This window comes from Scleropages formosus, chromosome 8, assembly GCF_900964775.1.
Source record: "Scleropages formosus chromosome 8, fSclFor1.1, whole genome shotgun sequence".
Lineage (NCBI taxonomy): Eukaryota > Metazoa > Chordata > Actinopteri > Osteoglossiformes > Osteoglossidae > Scleropages > Scleropages formosus.
The window spans coordinates 4,119,338-4,139,376 of record NC_041813.1 but is presented as its reverse complement, the minus strand read 5'-3'; the positions used below and the strand labels follow the sequence as shown (position 1 = coordinate 4,139,376).

The 20,039-nt window shown below is 43.9% G+C and overlaps 1 protein-coding gene across 21 annotated transcripts in view; it reads right to left on the bottom strand.

The window, feature by feature from the left end:
* The window catches only part of nrxn1a (neurexin 1a), a 330,335-nt gene that overhangs the window by 184,629 nt on the left and 125,667 nt on the right, over positions 1–20,039 (bottom strand). For all 21 annotated transcript variants that reach the window (XM_029254386.1, XM_029254388.1, XM_029254396.1 and 18 more), the window contains 2 exons: positions 11,431–11,814; positions 882–1,085 (listed from right to left, as the gene is read on the bottom strand). In XM_029254386.1, the coding sequence (XP_029110219.1) occupies positions 882–1,085; positions 11,431–11,814 (588 nt within the window). The remainder of the gene's footprint in view (positions 1–881; positions 1,086–11,430; positions 11,815–20,039) is intronic.

Genomic DNA, 20,039 nt, shown 5'->3' with positions numbered 1-20,039 from the left:
AACGCTCACACAAACACCCCACTAACGCAGCCACACTTGTCAGCGGCATGTGTCCAGATTGGTGAAGGAAGTCCACTGTAGACAGTGGCTCTAGTGGATAAAATGGTCTTCACGGTAAGCGTGAGTATATGCAGGCGTATCTCTGTTAGTGCTGCTTCTGCACAGCCTTCCTAATTGTGCCCCAGGGAGGCCTGCGGATGACCTTTCCAGCTGTGTGTAATGAAGCAGCAGCGGGGCAGCAAGGCACTGCCGTGGACAGTTATAGGACAGATAACTGATTCCGGATAAATGTGCAGTGGGAATTTGTCAGAGAGAATTGGTGACCAGGCTGCGGGGAGCTGCAGGAGACCTGCTATTGTGAGAGCAGCCACGTGGACCCTGCAGATGAACGTTGTTGGGTACTGTAGGGGATGGGGGGGTGAGGGAGGGGACAGCAAGCATTCCCTGTGGGGGGTAAGGGGTACACCGTGCTCATCTGGCAGTGAGCTGAGGGCCGCAGACTTTGGCCATTGAAGGACTTTCTACACCATCCCCCTTCCCATCAGCATACATAGAGCAACAGCATCACAACAGCAGTCAATGTGTGAAGCACCAAACCTGTGTGTGGGTGTGTGTCTCAGTTCACTGTATTTGATTCATGTCCCTTGAGGAGTGAAAACAACTTAAGAAAATTAAGAGGGTTGTTTCGATAAAACTTGCCAAAGTGACACAGCTGCACCAGAAGGTGTGCCTGTTGGACACAAAGCACGAGTGCAGATCGTGGGTGTGAGCCTGGCTCTGTGTGCATGTGCGTGTGTGTGCGTGTGTGTGTGTGTGTGTGTGTGTGTGTGTGTGTGTGTGTGTGTGTGTGTGTCTGCCGTTGGGTGTGAAAGCGGGGTTACCTAGGTTGACAGTGAGCCGGACGCGTCCTGCGTCCAGCTCCAGGCGCAGGGCGTCAGCAGAGTCACGAGACGTGGTGGCCATAAGGATACCGTAGGCCCGCTGAGAACGGAAGCGCAACGACACATCCTCTGCCTCTGTGTGCATTACCACTGGCAGGTGGATCTTCATGAACTTGCTGCCGTCGTAGCTCAGGATGGTGGCTTCTACAGGGATGGATGGATGGACGGGGGACACAAAAGGCGAGTTACTGCGCTGCAGCAGATGGGAAACAAGAGGGTTATCATATTACAGCAGATAAAAACGAGAGGGTTATCCAATGACGGCTGATAGAAATACAAGGGTTGTTGTAATACGGCTGGTAGAAACAAGGGAGTTATTGTTCTGCAGCTAAAGGAAACAAGAGGGTTATTACTGCAGCTGTAGCTCGGGACGGTTCAATCCGGAGTCCACGCAGGAGAGAGCCTTGCCGTGCTTTAGCTCATATAGACAAAAGTGTTACTCCTGCTGTCAAATTGAACGTGAAGACTGTGCTGTTTGCCAGATGGGGCTGCTGTCGATTGGAGAGGGAAGAGCTACCGTGGCGGAGAGCTTGGTCACATATCCGCAACCTCCACTTTAAGCACCGGCCTCAACGTGAAGCAAACCACTAACAAGGCTGGAGTCACAGAATGCAGACGGATGGGAAAACGGAAGCAGAAGCAACAGTACCAATACACCCCAGGAACAATGCATTCAATGATAAAATAAAGAAGATTTTTGAAAGACAAACAGAGCAACCTTTATAGGCTTGGATATTACACTGATGCCCACTGTTTATACAGAGAAGCTGCTGGAACATCTATAAAGGGAGCCTACAGTTAAACCACATGAAGGCCATTTAAAGTTAGATGGATTATGCAAATACACAAAAGCATGCAGTATAAGAGGACCCCGGTGAAAATGTACTTTCTTGCTTGAAGTCGGCTGACAGAACGAACGCAAATACAACGAAGCAAAAAAAGCTAGTAGGGCCGAACCGAGGCGGCCTCCCTTCCGACGAGCCGATCGGGAGCAGTAAAACGCAACGCTGCTTCCCAGCAGCTGTTAATTTGGCTGCCTTGCTTTTATTTCCCTGTTTGTTTATTTTTGGGCCACTAATTTTACGGCACTGTTTCTCTGCCTGCCGAAACCCGTCCTGGGATAGCGGAACATTGCACTCGCACCGACGCTGGTCAGAAGAGCGGACTTGTGAGATAAACGTTCTACGACAGAACAGAACGCAGATGTTTCACTCAAACGATGCTTCTATCTCATGGCCCTCAGAGTGAACCATAGTGCATAATGTGTCTCCTCTTTAGCATACAATAGGAAACATTCATAAAATATACATTTTTTATTCTTATTTCCAGCTGATGTGAACACTCAAAGTGGATGACAGATGAGGTCACTGCTTTTATTAGAGCCATTATGGACTGAGGGCCTCGAGGGAAATCAATGGGCGCAGTGAAAGGCAGAAATGAAATCCAGGAGCTCTGAATGGGGAGCAGCAATCCCCAGATTCACAAGTTATATCACAATCATAATCTCTGCCATAATACCTTTTGTGTCTGAAAAATAGTGATTAGCTTCAGAAATCCAAACAGAAGATCTGACTGAGGGATGGAACTACACATTACATCTGACTATCTTCTCAGTTCAGCTGAAAAAGCCCTGATAGAAAGGAGACAACACCTAGAAACAAATGACTAGAATGTTTTTCTCTAAACTGCCAAGAACAAAAGATATTGTATCAGGCTATGAGCACAGAGATTGCTACAAGTAAAATAAGTAAGGAGCTCAGCACATAGACAGGCACCAAAAAGAGAAATAAGATATATTGGAACCCAATAGGGGAAATTTACACTGAAGCTGAAATGTTAAAATAAATAAATAAAATAAATAAAATAAATAAATCTGGTTGTGGTCAAATATATGAACTCATATAAAGACGAGTTGGACGGACAATATATTACAATTAAAACGGTAACAAAGATCCAGTCTGAGAGACTGAATATCACCTTTCTTTATATCCTTCTTTCGGCACTCAAGGCCACAGGATGAAACATTCTCAGCTAAAACCAGAACGTAAATGTTTCCAAATAGCATTTGTGAAACTGAGCTCAGTTTCACGTATTTGACGTAGCATGTGCTTTTCAAGAAGGGAAGGTGATCACTGTCAAAAGGATTTTAACACAAGCAGTTCAGTAGGTATAACATCCTGAGTAACAGAGGCAGCAAAAATCTTATGTGGCTTTTTAATTTCTTAAAAATATTTAAAGTACTGCAACAGTGGGATATCCCACCCATAGCTTACACTGACTGGCACAGTGGCCAATCCTTCTGCGACAGGCTCCAGACCACTGTGACCCTGACTTAGACAAGTGGGTCAACAGTAGCGAATGAATATTTCAAATGTTTTAACAATTTAAATTTCATTTACATTTTACAGTTATACTTTGTGTATAACGTAACTTTAGCGTTTAAAATTAATACCTATTTGTAGTTATTCACCTTCACAATTTATAATTACGTTTATGTAAGATCATGTTAATGGGTTATGACATGAATAACGACACACCGAGAAGATGCAGATAACGGTTTTAAGCACACTGAGAATTCGCCAGGATATCGCCATCTTGAGTGCTGGATTTGCAAAGCAAAGTTTCCTTTTCAGCAGGATTTAAATATTTTGGGACCTTTCGGTGTGGTTTTTAATCTCCTCTTTAGCACCCATCATAACATACTTATTGTTTAGTTTTATTTATATACTTTTATTGTATGGGTGTTAAAATTAGCTTGAATTTTTAACTATTTTGCTAAATAAAGAACATTTTATCAGACGGAAGCAGTGAATGGAGAGATAACTTGTTTTGGAAAGATTATGATACCAAAGATTTTTAACTTGTTGGAGAAAAAAGTCCCAACTGTGGCTTACACATATACAACACATAAAACATGTTATTTTCTTTAACCGTATATGTAGACTATGTTCACCGATAGCAGGATGTGCATACCATTCTGTTTTCAGAATCACATTGTCGTTTCTGGGGAAACGGAGAGGAGCTGTGCATTTCATACCTCTGTGTGTGTGTGTGTGTGTGTGTGTGTGTGTGTGTGTGTGTGTGTGTGTGTGTGTGTGTGTGTGTGTATTCACAGAAGCCTAGCCACATCTTGGGTCATTTGGGTGGAGGCACTGCCAAGGGATGGAAACAACTGGTTGAGCACACCTGTCCAACCAGTTTCCAAAGAATCCACTGGCATGAATTCAGTCTCTCCCTCCCTACCCCTGGAGGGGCGCTGCAGGTGACAGGGCTGGAGATGCCGGGATAACAAATGAGCATTTCCTGCCAGACACCGAGAGCGATGAGCTTCATTTGGGGGCAGTTAGAGAAAAGGTGAAAGAGAAAAGTCTGCAGGTACCTGAGCACTGTGGTACTGCCAATAGGGGCATTAAACTCACCCACCTTCCCCTTATATACAAGGGTGGGGGTGAGGAGAAAGCAGAAAGAATTGCAGCTAAGGAGTCAGACCTGCAACCAAAGAATTAATTGTTCAAGCTCTGAGTGAGGCCCTGCTGCTGCTTCTTTGAGGAATGAGTAAAGATATTTGAATTGCAATGACACAAAAAATATGCAGCTGAATGAGTAAAGTGGAAGCTTTGGACAGTTTCCCAGCACTGCATCCCACACTCAGATTTCACTTATAGCCAAATGGCAGCTCAACAGGAGGTTGAACCCCAAGCTTACAATGCAGATGAATCATAAGCCCGTGAGCTGGTCAACAAGGTACATCAAACATTCATCGTTTAAATACACCACCCTGACACACTCCCCGATCAGAAGCCTTGAGGCACGAAATGATAAAGAAGGCTCTTTCCATTCCATTAACGTTGCCCTGACATTTCATACTATCCACAAATCACTTTGCATAAATATAGTGTCATGAAGGAAGGTCATCAACAGAGCTGATACAAAGACATGACAACGAAGGCTGCAGTATTTCCCCATAAATAATTACTTCTATTTATATTTATTTATTTAGATGGCACTGTCCACCAAAGCATCCTAGAATGCTTACTTTAAATGATTTACCCCTTTAGACAGCTGGGTCATTTTTACTGGAGTAATTGTGGGACAGTTTCTTGCTCAAGCGCACTACAACCGCAGGTGAGATTCAAACTTGGTCTTTAAAGTCCAAGGGAGCTGCTCGAACGACGACACTACCTGATACTTGCGCTACTACTACTAATAATACTTCTAGCACAGTATACTTAACAAAACGTACTCTGGAAATTTCTGGAAAACTGTCAACCATAATTTTACATAAAATGATGGGTCAGTATCTTCCACAATATTCCTACAGCACAAACAGATGGCGACAGAGTAAAGTATGATGCTGCGGAAGATTGACAAAGTAAAAGGTGACAAACTCCTGTGCAGGCAATGTGCGCACACCCTAGCATCTATGACTCAACAGGAGTGATGGATAGTTGCCATGGCAACAGTTGATTAGCGAGTCGCTTATAAGGGAGGGTAGATTGAGATCTTAAGAAAGGACCAAGAGGACGATGAAAAAAAAAAAGAGGGAGAGAGGTGATAAAGATGAAAACGATGCACATGAAAGAGTGGATATGCAATTATATATAAACTGATATGGGATTTTAAAAAAGGTATGAAATTAATTTTCTGTTTACCAACACTTTTTTTTTGATGTTTTGAGACTTGAGTGATTTGCAAAAACTTGTCTAAACTTGTTATAGCAGTAATGCTAATTTATAATTATATGGGGTAAGAGGCTGCGATGCACTGAAAACAATTATAAAATTAAAGCTAATTGCAGCAACAAAGAGAATATTTAATAACCCTTTACTGGTTCACTTGGGAGGGGGGTGCGGTGGCGCAGTGGGTTGGACCACAGTCCTGCTCTTCGGTGGGTCTGGGGTTCGAGCCCCACTTGGGGTGCCTTGTGACGGACTGGCGTCCCGTCCTGGGTGTGTCCCCTTCCTCCTCCGGCCTTACGCCCTGTGTTGCCGGGTAGGCTCCGGTTCCCCGTGACCCCGTAAGGGACAAGCGGTTCTGAAAATGTGTGTGTGTGTGTGTGGTTCACTTGGGCACCACCCACTCTCACTTTACTGGTGATGCTGGTTCCAAACAACCACATACCTCTGACCACCCTCCCGTTCCATTCTTTTTCTGCCCAACAAAGACACTGAAGTATTTCTTTTAGCTCAAATAAAGAATGAGATAAAATCTGCAGACCTGCGCACTTTTAGGAGAGTAAGAACCCCTCCTGGGTAATATAATGGATAATGGACTCTATTTTGACAAACTAGTATCTATTTCTTTACGAGTCTTCCTGTGCTTGATTCAATCGCAGGGACACGGAAACACAAAGACCCCGACGCACAGAAATGCACACAAGAGCTGTAAGTACAAATTAGACAACGCTAAGTAACACATGGGTAGAAAAAAAGAAAAAAACTTACAAGAGACATTTGCGTCTCATGTGCCCACAACTTAACATCCCGGAAGATATCGATACAATTTCTCTGAAAATAAATCGTTCACCTTCCGATGGAGCGTGCAGTCTTATTTATTCAGCTGCAGGCTCACACAAAGATGAGTCTTTTCACCGTCAGCCAGTGCAAGGGCAAAAATGCTGCAAGGTTTCTAAAAGAAAATGTCCCCACAGGGCTATTCATCTTCGAGTGTCCATTCTAATACACTTCAATTCTGCAGACAAATATACAACATACTTCTTCACTAATTTCTTTCATCACATACTGCAGTAAATTGGATTCCCTGTCCCCTTCGGCCGCAAGGCTCTTGCTGCAGTTCGCCTCGGTGTTTCCGTGAGGGCAGCTGCGTTGCGACACATGCTGCATCTAGGGTCTGGCCATTAGGCCCGACTGGTCACGTGACCCCAAGAACCATCGAGAAGAACGGTTGTTGCCTAATGGAAAGGGAGCGCCCATCAGAGAAACTGGCTCTCAGTTTAAATAGCTCTGTGGCACGAAACACTATGACACACCAAGAGGATGAGAGGCCCGAAAGCCCACCTTCGAAAATGACATAAGACCATCAGTGGGAAGAAACGGTCTGTAAGAAACACACACACACACACACACATTTTCAGAACCGCTTGTCCCATAGGGGGTCACGGGGAACCGGAGCCGAACCCGGCAACACAGGGCGTAAGGCCAGAGGGGGAGGGGACACACCCAGGACGGGACGCCAGTCCATCGCAAGGCACCCCAAGCGGGACTCGAACCCCAGACCCACCGGAGAGCAGGACTGCGGCCCAACCCACTGCGCCACGGCACCCCCTACCTGTAAGAAACATTCAGGAGTAAAAAGAACTAAAAAAAAAAAAAAAAGAAGAAAAGAGAGAGAGAACCAGAGCGCTTTCTTCTTTCACTGATCCAGAAAAGGGGAGCAAACAAATAGGAGGTTCTTCCTCACGCAAAACCACAGGAAGCACGCAGGGAAGGGAGGTGGGGGGGGGGGGTCCTGGGCAGCCGCATATCATAGAATCACAGCATGCCACCACCACTGGTAGCTGTCCACGGAAATGGCTCACAATTACATTAGGAAAGGGGATTCGGGAAATATATGTTCAACATCCATAATAAGCAGGAAGAACTGGCTCAAAGGCATCATACATAATTCAGTCCTACATGTACGGAGACCATCTTCACTGGAAGGCCTTGCCCATTAAGAAGAAAGTTATGTGCATACACATACTTTTTCCCTTCCAAATATTAGTGACATTAAAATAAACAGACACACCAACCATTCGATAAGGACGCAGATGCGAGTCGAACCCAGAGGACAGGGTGACTGACAGAGGTTTTGTTATGCGCAGCAGTACAGCAGCTCCTGCGGGTTCCTGCGACGGCGCGCATTAAAGGGAACATGCTCCGCATATGACATACCCGTTCACAGCATGTCGGAAACGTGCCAAACATTTTCCGTCACATAACGGACGTAAATAAACAGACCTCGTTCGCATGCGCATGCATAAATGTGTCCACGGGCCTGTCTCGCCAGCTTTAGTCATACAGCTGTCGTGGACATGATGCGAAATGCTTGCAAAATCAGTCTGACGTGTGCAGGTTACATTTCCGTGTATCGCTAAAGAGAGCAATGCTGAAAAGAGATGTGCTTTGCGACAAACCCTGTTCAGATGGCTAAAGGAGAGCTCCTTTCTCAAAAATGGCTGCATTCTGTGTTCAGGGTGCTGCGTATGTCACTTCTCATTAAGAGAACAATCATGTGTTCCGCAGTCTTTCTTCCCCGCCATATGGATCCACACTTTTTCCCCCGAAAACACCCTTTAGCTAATTAAGGGTGGGGGGGGGAGACGCCGGGCCGAGAATAAAAATGCTTTGTTTGCTTAATTAAAAGTGCACTGACTTAAGATGGGACAGCCCCCATCACAACTCCCCCATCCAATCATCACCCAGAACTTCCATCCAATATGCAGTAGATTTGTTTTGCCACAGGGTGGAACACCAAGAACGGCTTATCGAGGGGCTGACGGGGTCTTTCAGACACATCGCAACGACTGGTAGCTAAAGCGTTTGAGCTAGCAAAGCAGCAATCCAAAAACTTCACAACAGCTGGCCTGGCGCCAGGACAAATTCACTATCCATCTTGCTTCTGCAGATGAGGGCACAAGTCCTGTTGCCAACTAGAACTAAGGGGGAGGGCTCAGGAACCCAACAGAGCCCCCGGAGGATCTTCCTTTCGCCACACTTCCTCTATCGCTATTCCTCTTGAGATGAAGGGGTGTCCGACGAGGGACGCTGGTTCTGCTACGCTTGTCTTCCTCGCATCGTCCATCCAAAGGAGATTGGTTCTGCTGAGAAAATCAGTGGCAGAGGAGCTGCAGCTGCATTCGTGCGGACCTCTGCAACTGCTGTTCAAGTGGGATCCTAAATTAGTCCATTTTTAGCTCACTGTTTGTAAAGTGTTCACCCTTAACTTTAGGAAAGCCCAACAAGGCCTTTGAATGCAACACTGAGAGAATCTGAGGGATGCAAATGGAACTCTATGACTTTGCTTCTTCTAACCTGCTGAAGCGAAAACAATTACAAACTTTTTTTTTTGTAAAAAGTCACATAATGAGTTCATTGTCCAAACAACTCAACGATTTCTAGCCAACTCTCTTAAGACAGCAATGCAATGGGTATATGGCAGCATACTGCTAAAAACAAAAGTATAACGTTCTCGGTCATGTCCGATTCAACGGTGCCGTGAATACTCTCTGGAACAGAACCTTGGAACACACACACACACACATTTTCAGAACCGCTTGTCCCATACGGGGTCGCGGGGAACCGGAGCCTAACCCGGCAACTCAGGGCGTAAGGCTGGAGGGGGAGGGGACACACCCAGGACGGGACGCCAGTCCATCGCAAGGCACCCCAAGCGGGACTCGAACCCCAGACCCACCGGAGAGCAGGACTGCGGTTCAACCCACTGCGCCACCGCACCCCCCTCAACCTTGGAACAGATGCTGAAATTTCACTTTCACGGCAATCTGCATTCTGTCCTACAAATAAAGACAGGCAGAACGCAAAAAACTCGTGACGTGCTTTTTCGGAAGAGTGGGGGAGAAATTAAAATATCTATGCCTTGACTGTGTGCTCAAACATGCCACAGAAATGCTGCTGTAATAGCAGGGACACCTGTCTTAGCATGGTAAGGTTAATCTGGCCTAGTGATGCACGTCCTGAAGGGACCAACGGTTCGGCGTGGAGCTCGATCACACAGCTGCCACAGAGGGGAGCCTTCTCAGATCAATCGCTGAAAATTTCTGTGATACAGCAATGACTGCAAACATGGCAGTAAGAGTGTGTAGCGTGGCTGTCCTTTCACTGGAGAAATAGAGTCATTGCTCCCATGAGAAAAGACAGACCAACTGTCCAGTAAACTGCCCGTGTTTTGCATTTGTGGTTCATTATGTTCCTGATTATCGCATTCTAATTCATTCTGGGTGGTAGGACCTTTGAAACATTGTGCATTGCAATGTAATACCCATTATGTGCAGAAATGATATCAGAACTACGGCAGACACTTTCCATGCTGGTATGAAAAAAGCGCAAACTCGCAACCAATATTGATTTAGCTGATATTTTTCTCCAAGGCAACTTACAATAATTCACCCATTTATACAGCTGGGTCATTTTTACTAGAGCAATTCTGGTTAAGAATTGTTGCTGCCCCCTGGCATCTTTTCAATTTTTATTTAAACACCCCTCCCCTTCTGGCCCACTCTATACTTCCATTGGGTCCTGTTGCTCACCGTCCGTGACCCTCCACCATACAGGCTCCTCTCTGCTCCCGGTCAAAAGGGGCAAACTGGAAGTTGATCCCGAACACCAGTTACCAGCAAGAGCCTCAGAAAGCCCAACGGTGAGAGGTACAAGACAGCCAATTCACAGGCCTGTGTGGGGGCTGGACGTGTTGCGGGCTGTCGGAGCAACAGCAGAGAGGGCTGCCACTTAACGCCTGCCGCCTCCCCATTGCTCTCCCTCCATCCCTGAGGGAACAGCCAATGGAGTCAGCATGGAGCATAAAGAAAACTGGGAAATGCCAAGTGCTTCAGGCTCCAAGCGATGGGCTCTGCTGACGGACTTTCGATGCGGCGGCAGCGGGCTGAGCCAGGCGCCAAAGAGGCGGGCCCACTTAGCAAAGCGTGGCTAATCTGCACACTGCGTAATGATGCGCTGGCTCTAAGCCCCGCTCTAAGCCCTTAGATGTCTCCTTTACTTTGACACCCACTTCCCACACCCACCACCACCCACTCTTCTTAAATCGACACCAGGCCAGCCATGTACAATCACACAAGAAGCGTGCGTGTAGATACAGGCAGAGCGATACAAACTGACGTTTATGTAAATGTTCACGTATTGCCTTAAGTCCAGTGAAGAAAGGAGCCACGATTAAAGTGAGCTGAAGCAGCAGGTGACCACAAGAAAGGAAGGGAGAGAGGGGGGGGAAAAAAAAAAATCTAAATTCTAATTTCACCCAATATACATGGTACAGATGAAATAACCATATCAGCAAAAGTAAAGCATTTTCCAAAGATAGTTTAAAAAAACAGAAAACTGAAAATCCAGGTCAATGCAAGGAAAAATGCTTAAATTTTCCCCTGAATCCAAGAATGCTAATTAAACACAAATTCATAAAGAATATTTATTTCTCCAAAGAATTTGCAGCTGCATGGACCGGTAATTACAAAGCTGTCTTATAAATTATCTTATAAACTTTGCACCCTTGTTCAAGGTGTCAGCTAAATAAAGAACAGATTATATGGGTCCACCAACAGTACTAAATGTGCCCACCCATAAAAATTAAATGGCCACACAAAAGGAAGAGAAACGGCTGTAATGACAGAAATGAGTGTGAATTTGCGAGTCTAACTAAGGGCAGAGACAAAAACCAAACCCGCGCACTGGTATATTTCATGGAAGGGTGTATGGACCAGCAACAGATACAGCTTCATCGTGGATCGGCGGCCCACCTCTCTCGCAGGAACGGCCCAGAAATCCGGTACCAGAGCAGTCGCACACGTAGCGGTTCCAGCCCTCGCGGCACACACCGTTGTTCTGACAAGGGTTGCTCAGGCACTGCTTTGGCGGCTCCTTGGTGCACGAGGGCTTGACCCCTGCAGCCTTCTGTGCCTCTGCCATGCGCCGCACATCCTTGCTCTGTCCGTCGATGAAGAGGTCACGCACACAGCCCACATAGCCATAGTTGAGCAGTGCTGTCCACACCTCGGTGGGGAAGATGAGGCCCAACCGGTTCTCTGGCAAGCCCCCCAGGTACAGGTTGTCATCCAGGTCCAGAATTTCGCTCTCACCTGGGGCTGTGTAGGCCGTGCGTAGCGTATTAATGGAGATAGTTCCTGATTGGCAAAAGAAAACATTAGCATGAGAAGCAGACACAAGAGGATTTCACACAGTAACTGCAATTCCAGATGCTCTGAAGATCACCTACGGATGCGATACCGGGTGTTTAGGGCCTCAAGACACATCTCCTTCAAATTAGCTTCTTCCCTGATCGCCGATATTATCTCTTAAATAAAAAATATAAATGTGTGGAGCGACAGTAGACCACTCTTAAATCTACCAATACAACAGTAAACCACATTTAAAATTAGAATTAGAAAAGGGGCATCGACAGGTGATCGTGCCATATCTTATGATAGATTTTCCTTATGACTGTGAAACTCAGCAGTTTGTACGAGAATTTCTAAGACAACTGCATTACACTCGAATGTTCGAAGAATCAAAAAAATTAAAATCTTTTCCCACTCATACACATATGAAATTTGAATGTCACATTAAATGCACTTTGAGAACAATCTTTTGTATGTATGTATGTATGTATAAATACACTGACCATGCATTCACCATTCAATAATTCATTCACCCACCTCTCTATCTTTTCCTAATTCATTATGAATTTCTGATGTTTAACACTTAAATAGTGTACTGCTGACTTATTGCATCCCCTGAAACTTATTTAATTTCTGGAACACAATACTTCACATTCTCCACTGTATTATCACATAGATATACTGCAAAAACAAAGCAAAAAGAGCTCTTTGTTTTCATCATGTCAGCCAAAAGCAAGTGGAGAGTTTTTTTTTCTCCCCTTTGTAATAAATGCCAGGTCGTTTTCATTTTTCTCCCATTTATTTTTTGCGCACATAAAACAGTAACTGTGTGCATGTTTCTCTCCCTCAGTGATTTATGGCTTTCATTCAGGTTTAATTTGTGACCTGGAACACGGAATACAGAGGAGTACATGACTGGACTGTAAAGGTACCAGCGTCCAGGGCCGCATGCACCTGCCTTGGGGTGACTGATTAATTTGTGTACGGGCCAGTATTCCCATGCGCACGCTCATTGTGCATCTTTAATTAATGGCAGCTGCCAGAGTCTGTTGTGTCCTCTCCAGCAATCCCTTGCTCTGAAGGGTGACCCGGCTCGGAGAAACGGACGTTCAGGAGAACAGGGAAAGATATCGGTTTTTCTCTAGGCAACAGCCTCCACTCTAGTGCAAATGAACCGTGTGAAGGTTTTCAGCCAGGAGATAACCCATGGCACTGTTCAAGCTACATAGAACACTTTCTTTTTTTTTTTATTTACAACATCCATACCAACTTGTTTAGGGCTCTATAACAAGTTCCTGGTGTTCCACACACCCCGCAACAGAGTCTGCACTGAAGCAAAGGTGTACAATGTATAGAAGAGACATTCCTAGACTTCAGACGGGGTTGCATTCTGATAACGAAGAAGTCAATTTACGATGAGATTAAGTCAAACACCCTTAAAGCGACTTTCTTTTGCACTGACTCATTTAGCTGATGCTTTTTGTCCAAAGCAACTTAAAATATTAAGCTACTTCAAACCATTTACCCAGTTATACCCATTTACTGTAGCAACTTAGGGTAAGTACCTCCCTCCAGAGTATTACAGTCAGAGGTGCGATTCAAACCTGCAACCTTTGGATTGAAAGGCAGCGGCTCCGACTACTATTGTACCAGCTGCCCCTTGTATGTTAAAACATCGCCAAATCCCATTAAAACTGACAGTTATTACAAAAGAAAGGAGTTTCCCTTTATCAATTAGTGTATACTTGATAAAAAATAAAATAATTCTGTAAATAAAATAATGACAGACAAGCTGACTAAACACTGACTGACCACATTGACTGAATCAAGAAATACGGTTCCCTTGTAGCAGCACAGATAGCAAATCTTACTGTACAGCATAAAGAGCGGTCATAATTTACATATGCAGCTGGAAAATAATATAAAAAGGCCGATGAGATGGCCGTTGTAAGTTCGGGTCTTCGAAAGTCGGATGAATCATAAGTCCATGCCTACCTCTACACATTTGTTACTGGTGAGAGGCTATATTTCAAAATCCCATGAATGGCGGAAAATGGTATCTACTGAAAATAGTTTGATGACATGCATTACCAATGAGGGGTACAATTGAACACTACAATTGTGGAAAACCTTGCTTTACATAATTTTCAATAAATGACTCCCTTGGCAAAAGTTATGACCAGAACGAACATTTATATCTTGAGTGCAGAAGGTGTATTACATTAAGAAAATGTTCTTACGCTGAGCTAGGCATGTGTTATGCATTTCTTGAAAGGTATTATTAAAGACTGCCCTGAATTAAGTAAAATGCAATGATTGTATCTATTAAAATCAAACTCCATCAAAGCATTAATTTAGATATTGAAATATGTGTACAGAGTTAGTACTGACATGAACAAGGTAACTGACATTAATGTAGCAATATGATGAACAATGCTCTTCTTTGATGCCTTGCTTACTGACAACTAATTCAGTGAAATGTTAATAATAAATGAGGGCAAAAAAGTGCATAAATCATTTTGTTTGAACAGGCCTTAGGAAAAATCTTTTAAAATGGCTTTGATGGGTTAGAGTGCAACCTTCTGAATCCAAGGGGTTGTCACCTCAAATTCCCATCAACTGGCACAAAATAATGTAGCACCTGTTCATTCCCCATCTGTGCCGGAGGAATAAGACAGACACCTTAAATGAACATCCATCGTTTTATGCTTTATACGGCACACCTACATCTGTAGCTGCGAGAGCTGTATACGGGTGGACCCTGTCTTATGATGGTGTTACATTCCGGAAAACCCACTGTACATCGAAAATGCAGTTAATACACCTAACCAACCGAACATCATAGCCTAGCATAGGTGCGATGGCCATTACAGGCTAGCCAACTTCATGCTGGCCAATTATCTTGAGTTTCTCCTCAAGATTAATTGTCCTCCTCCTCTTCTTCAAACAGAATGAAGGAAACACAGATGGGGATTTCTGTGGTATTATGGACACACAAAACAACACAGATACAGGAGGGTATCTGTATAGCGACCGCGTGAAGGACTTGAGAGAGTATCGCACTGCATATCGCTTGCCCAGGGAGGTGAGGGTGGGAATCAAAATTCGAAGTGCAGTTTCTACTCAATGTCTATCGCCAGCTCATCGTAAAGTCAAAAAATCATAACTCAAGGAGCATCTGAATGACTGAAGTAATCAATACAAACTCCAAATCAGTATAAGGCAAATATTGCAATGCCTCAGAATGAAGTATGATTAATTAAAATAAACACATTTTTCTATAACTTCTAAATGTTATTTAAAAAAAAAAAGGAAAAAGAAAAACAGAAATGCATACAAGTGGTCAATGTCGGTATCCACTGAACACTCTTTTTGCTGCACTGAAATACAATATTTTAACTGGAAGATGAGCACATATCTTCTGTTAATGGCTCCATGATCAGCTATCCAAGGCAGATTCCCTTTGAATAATTTCCTTCAGTATAAAGCCCATGTGTAACAGGGAACTGACGCTGTACCTCATGATAAAGCATGTGTTCCAAACAGCATCTCACATTAACAGGCTGTAGTGCACCCCCCCGTATTGTGAAGAGCAAATGGGGGGCACCATGGGGTGACCAACTCCAACCTAAAAAAATGAACCAGGGCCTACTAGGTGAATACAGTTCGCCACAGCTGTCCCAACTCCTTCCCGAAATTATACCCCATAAAGCCGTTTGACTTTCCGGTGACGCTGACCTGGCAGCGGCAACCCATAAGGCAGCCAAACATCTCCCCCAGGTCACTGCTAATGGATCCACTCAATCACACTCATTACTGGGCAACCTTTGCTCACTCGGCCCACCGATTATGGTGAAGCAGTGAGTCAAGTGGTCAATTCCAAAACCACTCACAAACTGTGGCAAAGGCAAGCAGGAACAGACTTTAATGCGATTTTGTTTTCATTACTGCACACGGATGGGACTTGTTTTCCTAAATAACCTAGATGAAAACAAATAGGTAAGCGAAAATTGAGAATTTATTTAAGGGGCTTTTGAAAGACTCAACAAACGGGTCACTGCATGTAACAGTCCATCATAGACATACTGAGCTGAATTTCCAGTCTTTCATTGGTTCTTTCGTCTTGTTCCTTCCTCCCCTCTGTCCACAAATACTATATAGGATATGCATGCACTATATATGATAAAAGATGTTCCTTAGATACTTACGCCCCTAAATATTATATGGGATAAATATAAAATTTGCCTCAAAAGCGATAGCATGTGGCTTTAGACAGAATCTAACAAAAAATGTAGTCACACAATTCTTAGCACATAGGGGTACTATAAAGACATTATTTAAGGAGAGAGACACCCAATACCTAGGGGCAGGGCTGGGTGTCATCACCCTCTACAGGGAACTGTGGAGGATCAAACATGGATGTCACACTTGGATGGGGACGGCAGGTTCATAGATCAAACGAACAAATGTTGCCTTTCATCGGTGTCCTCCTTCTGTCAGCCCATGTCATGCCTGTTGATGGGTCGTCGCCGATGGCGAAGTGCAGCGTCTAGCTGGACCAGAAGTTTCCCCGAGTCTCAGAGACTGATTCAATCTCACCAGAAAGAACCACCGCCTTCATCTCGTAAAACACGAAGGCTATGACACTGAAATCGCTCAAACCACCTTTCCCCGAGTGCTACAAGCTGGATAACCTACTCAATCCAGACACATGGAGTTCAACAGGCCAATGTCTTTATCATAAGACTCAGAATTTGCGTACAGTCTAATTCAGAGGTTGAATCATTGCATTCCGACAAAGGAGTATATTACCAAAAAAACTAAAATAAAAAAAGATGCCATGTTATCTTGTTGTTCTGCTCATTTCCATATGGGTTTAAATCTTGCTGACTATATGACTGAATATATTGATGCCAACAATATATGATTAAATTGATGCTAAAGACAAGAAAGAACCATTTGTGATATCTCCAAAGCACTACATTGACCTGCCTGGAATCTCTGAGTGGACAAACAGAGTCCAGCAACTATGAACTAAATAGCACTTGAAGAATCCATTGAAACTATACTACACAGTATTTCTAAAGACAGACAAATAATAACATACAACTCTAAAACGAGCCAAAGATGGAGGAAACGATGTGGAAATGGGGACATAACGATGTAAAAATCTTAGACTGTTCCATTCAGACGATGCATAACAAAAGGTGAAAAATGACCAGCAAGTATAAACCCTTGAACATTACTGGTTCCAAACCTTTAAATCTCTGTAGTTTTAAAGCATTCAAAGGAGCAGTGGCTCTAAACTATTTGGACTAAAATGGTTCAAAATCCCAGAGGGGTTTTAAAAAAAAAAAAAATTTGAAACCTGCACTGGTGTGTGCGTAAGCAACAATCTACTCCTTCGCAACAGAGATGGCATCCCCTCTATGAAAGAAACAACTGCCATGAGTCTTCACTGCTCAGAAAGGCTTAATCTCCACTAAATATGTCTTAAGATGCCTTGTCTGAGATGTCATACATCTCCTGGAGAATGCAATGTGTAGACCGATGATACATCCGTGAGTAGAAATAGGATAAAACCCAAGGAAACGATGTAGCACTAAAACAGCAATATAAAGGCAGCTTGTAGTGTGGTGCTTAGGGCTGCTGGCTATGAACCCAAAGGTCACAAGTTCGAGTCTCACCATTAGCTGTAGTACCCTTGATCAAGGTATGTACTTACCCTAAATTGATCCAGTAAAATTACCCAGATTTATGAATGGGTAAACAATTGCAAGAAGCTTAACATTGTAATACACTTTGGAGAAAAGTGTCAGCAAAATGAAAAAACGTAAAAAGGGTTATACTGATGTATAAAAAGGGTAAGATTACAAAAAGAAAACTAGGAATTCAACCGATGCACAATTTAAACTGTGCTGCTAAAACTTAATGAGTTCCCTTTTCAAAACAAGTAGACATCTCTACTATTCTGAAACGTTCCAGTTCTGCATGAAGGGATTCTTCTGTCTGTACACACTGATCAGTTCTGATTTCTATTTGCTGCCATCACACTGGATTTATGAACCGAATGTGGCTGTAACGCTTAATCCATGAAAATCAGCAGTCATGTATTGAGGTAGCAGACACGACTGTCCCACAGTTCTGCTCCCCCCGGCCATATTGCAAACCTCCTCCATGTATACGTTACACTCTCATATTGCTTTTCCCCATGTTCATTTTGCATCTTAAGCAGCGCTGCTCCTTCAATCCTAAACATGCCAGGGGGATTAGCGGAATCCACTTAAAGCGATGCGACCAAAGCTCCAAGCCCTACATGGGCTGCGACTGGGTTCTCTCCTGCCAATAGAGTGGTGAGGAGTGTTTCGTGCTGTGTTGAGGCTACGTCTGGCTAGATGCCGTTGGCAGATATTCGTGCCATTAACAGACAGGGCAGCTGGTAGAGTGACCACATCACCAGCTGCTCCTTAGCTGTTCCATTAACTCAGCACAGTGGTTATAACTAGCTTTCTCTGCATTCAAATTCTGTGTCTTTGCCGTTGATTTCATCCAAAGTGGTGCATGCTTTATCCCATTTTCATTTTAAATTTACATTTCTTTATTCAGCATATGCTTTTCTCCAAAGCAACTTCCAATGAACTCTATGTTCAATATATGCTCAATAACTCTGGTTCATATTGTTCATAGTGTAGTAACTAACAGTGTAGTTAATAGTGTAGTAACTTGTGCTGAACAGCTGCGGAGAATGCAACAAGATATTCGCTACCTGTGCACTTGTGGATATGGTGAGTTACAATAAAGTGATATGATTTAGTGTTATCAGCTCACACACGTAATTCACCAAGGTGACAAACTGCTAGATACACTACTTACACTGGGTCACTCATCCATACATCAGTGGAACACACTCTCTCACACACACACAAACTCACACAAAATTTACCTATTTGTATTTTAGAAAGCTAGGTTAAGGACCTCACTTAAGGGTACAGTGACAGGGCACCTAGTAGGTTATGAACTGGCAATATTCACTCCGCTCACAGCTTCCAATCTGCCACATTCATGCAACTATATCTAACATTCTGGTCCTTTCAGAGACATGTTGTCATTTGTCATTCCCATGGTATATTTTCAAAGAATATTTGAACACAGGACATCAATTCACACTAAGGCAACTTGTTGAGGCTGCTTACTTGTGTGTCCTGGAATGACGAATGCCACATTATAAATAAAACAGCTGAGCTGCAGCTGAAAAGCTTCGTGTAACCCATGTTTCATGATTCACTTGGCTCTGTGATCTATTGTTGATTTTTGCTTTTTTGTACATAGCTTGCACAAAATCAATAATTAATAATGAGCCTTCAGGCCCTCTGGTAACCCAGCTGGCAGTTTTCAAGTTTTCCATGAATGCAGTCACGCATTTCTGTTTAGAAGTTGCAGGTCATGGTCTGCTTTTACTATGCAGAAGTAAATCGTAAACACAGCGGTCCCCCCTTAACCAGTAACGTGCGGACTACCGCGGTCCGAAAATATTAAATGGAAAATTCCGGATAAAGCATTCCTAAGTTTTAAATTGCGCACCGTTCTGAGTAGCTTGTGGAAATCTTGTGCCGTCCCGCTCAGGACGTGAATTATCCCTTCATCCAGCATATCCACGCTGTATACACTGCCTGCCCGTTAGTCACATAGCAGAGTCTCGGTTATCAGATCGACTGTCGGGGTATCGCAGAGCTTGTGTTCAAGTAGACACCCCCCCCATATCAATACTTATGTGGACCTGGGCATAGGTCCTTAGTTTTCTTTCTTCTTCTGTATAGGAAAAACTTTGTATATACTGGGTTCGGAGCTATCCACGGTTTCAGACATCCGCTGAGGGTCGTGAAACATATCACCTGCGGACAAGGGGGCACTACTGTATTTAACTGAACAAGAGACCTGAAAAGACTCTGGAAGGTAAAGTCTGGAGACATAAAAATATGCTGGAGGCTTGAATAAAGGTTTATTAAACTATCCGAAGCATCAGTGATTCTGTGGCTTGCTGTTAAGGAGCACTGTCTTATGATTCCTCATCACACATGCTGACATTAATTGACGTGAAACACCTGCATGCCATCATCCAGTTACACTGAATCTTGCCATTATCTTCCCAGATGTTTCCTGGCTCCTCAGTTCAGTTACATCTGTCAGGCCACCTTCCAGAAAGCTTTCTGCTGGTACACCACACATGTCCA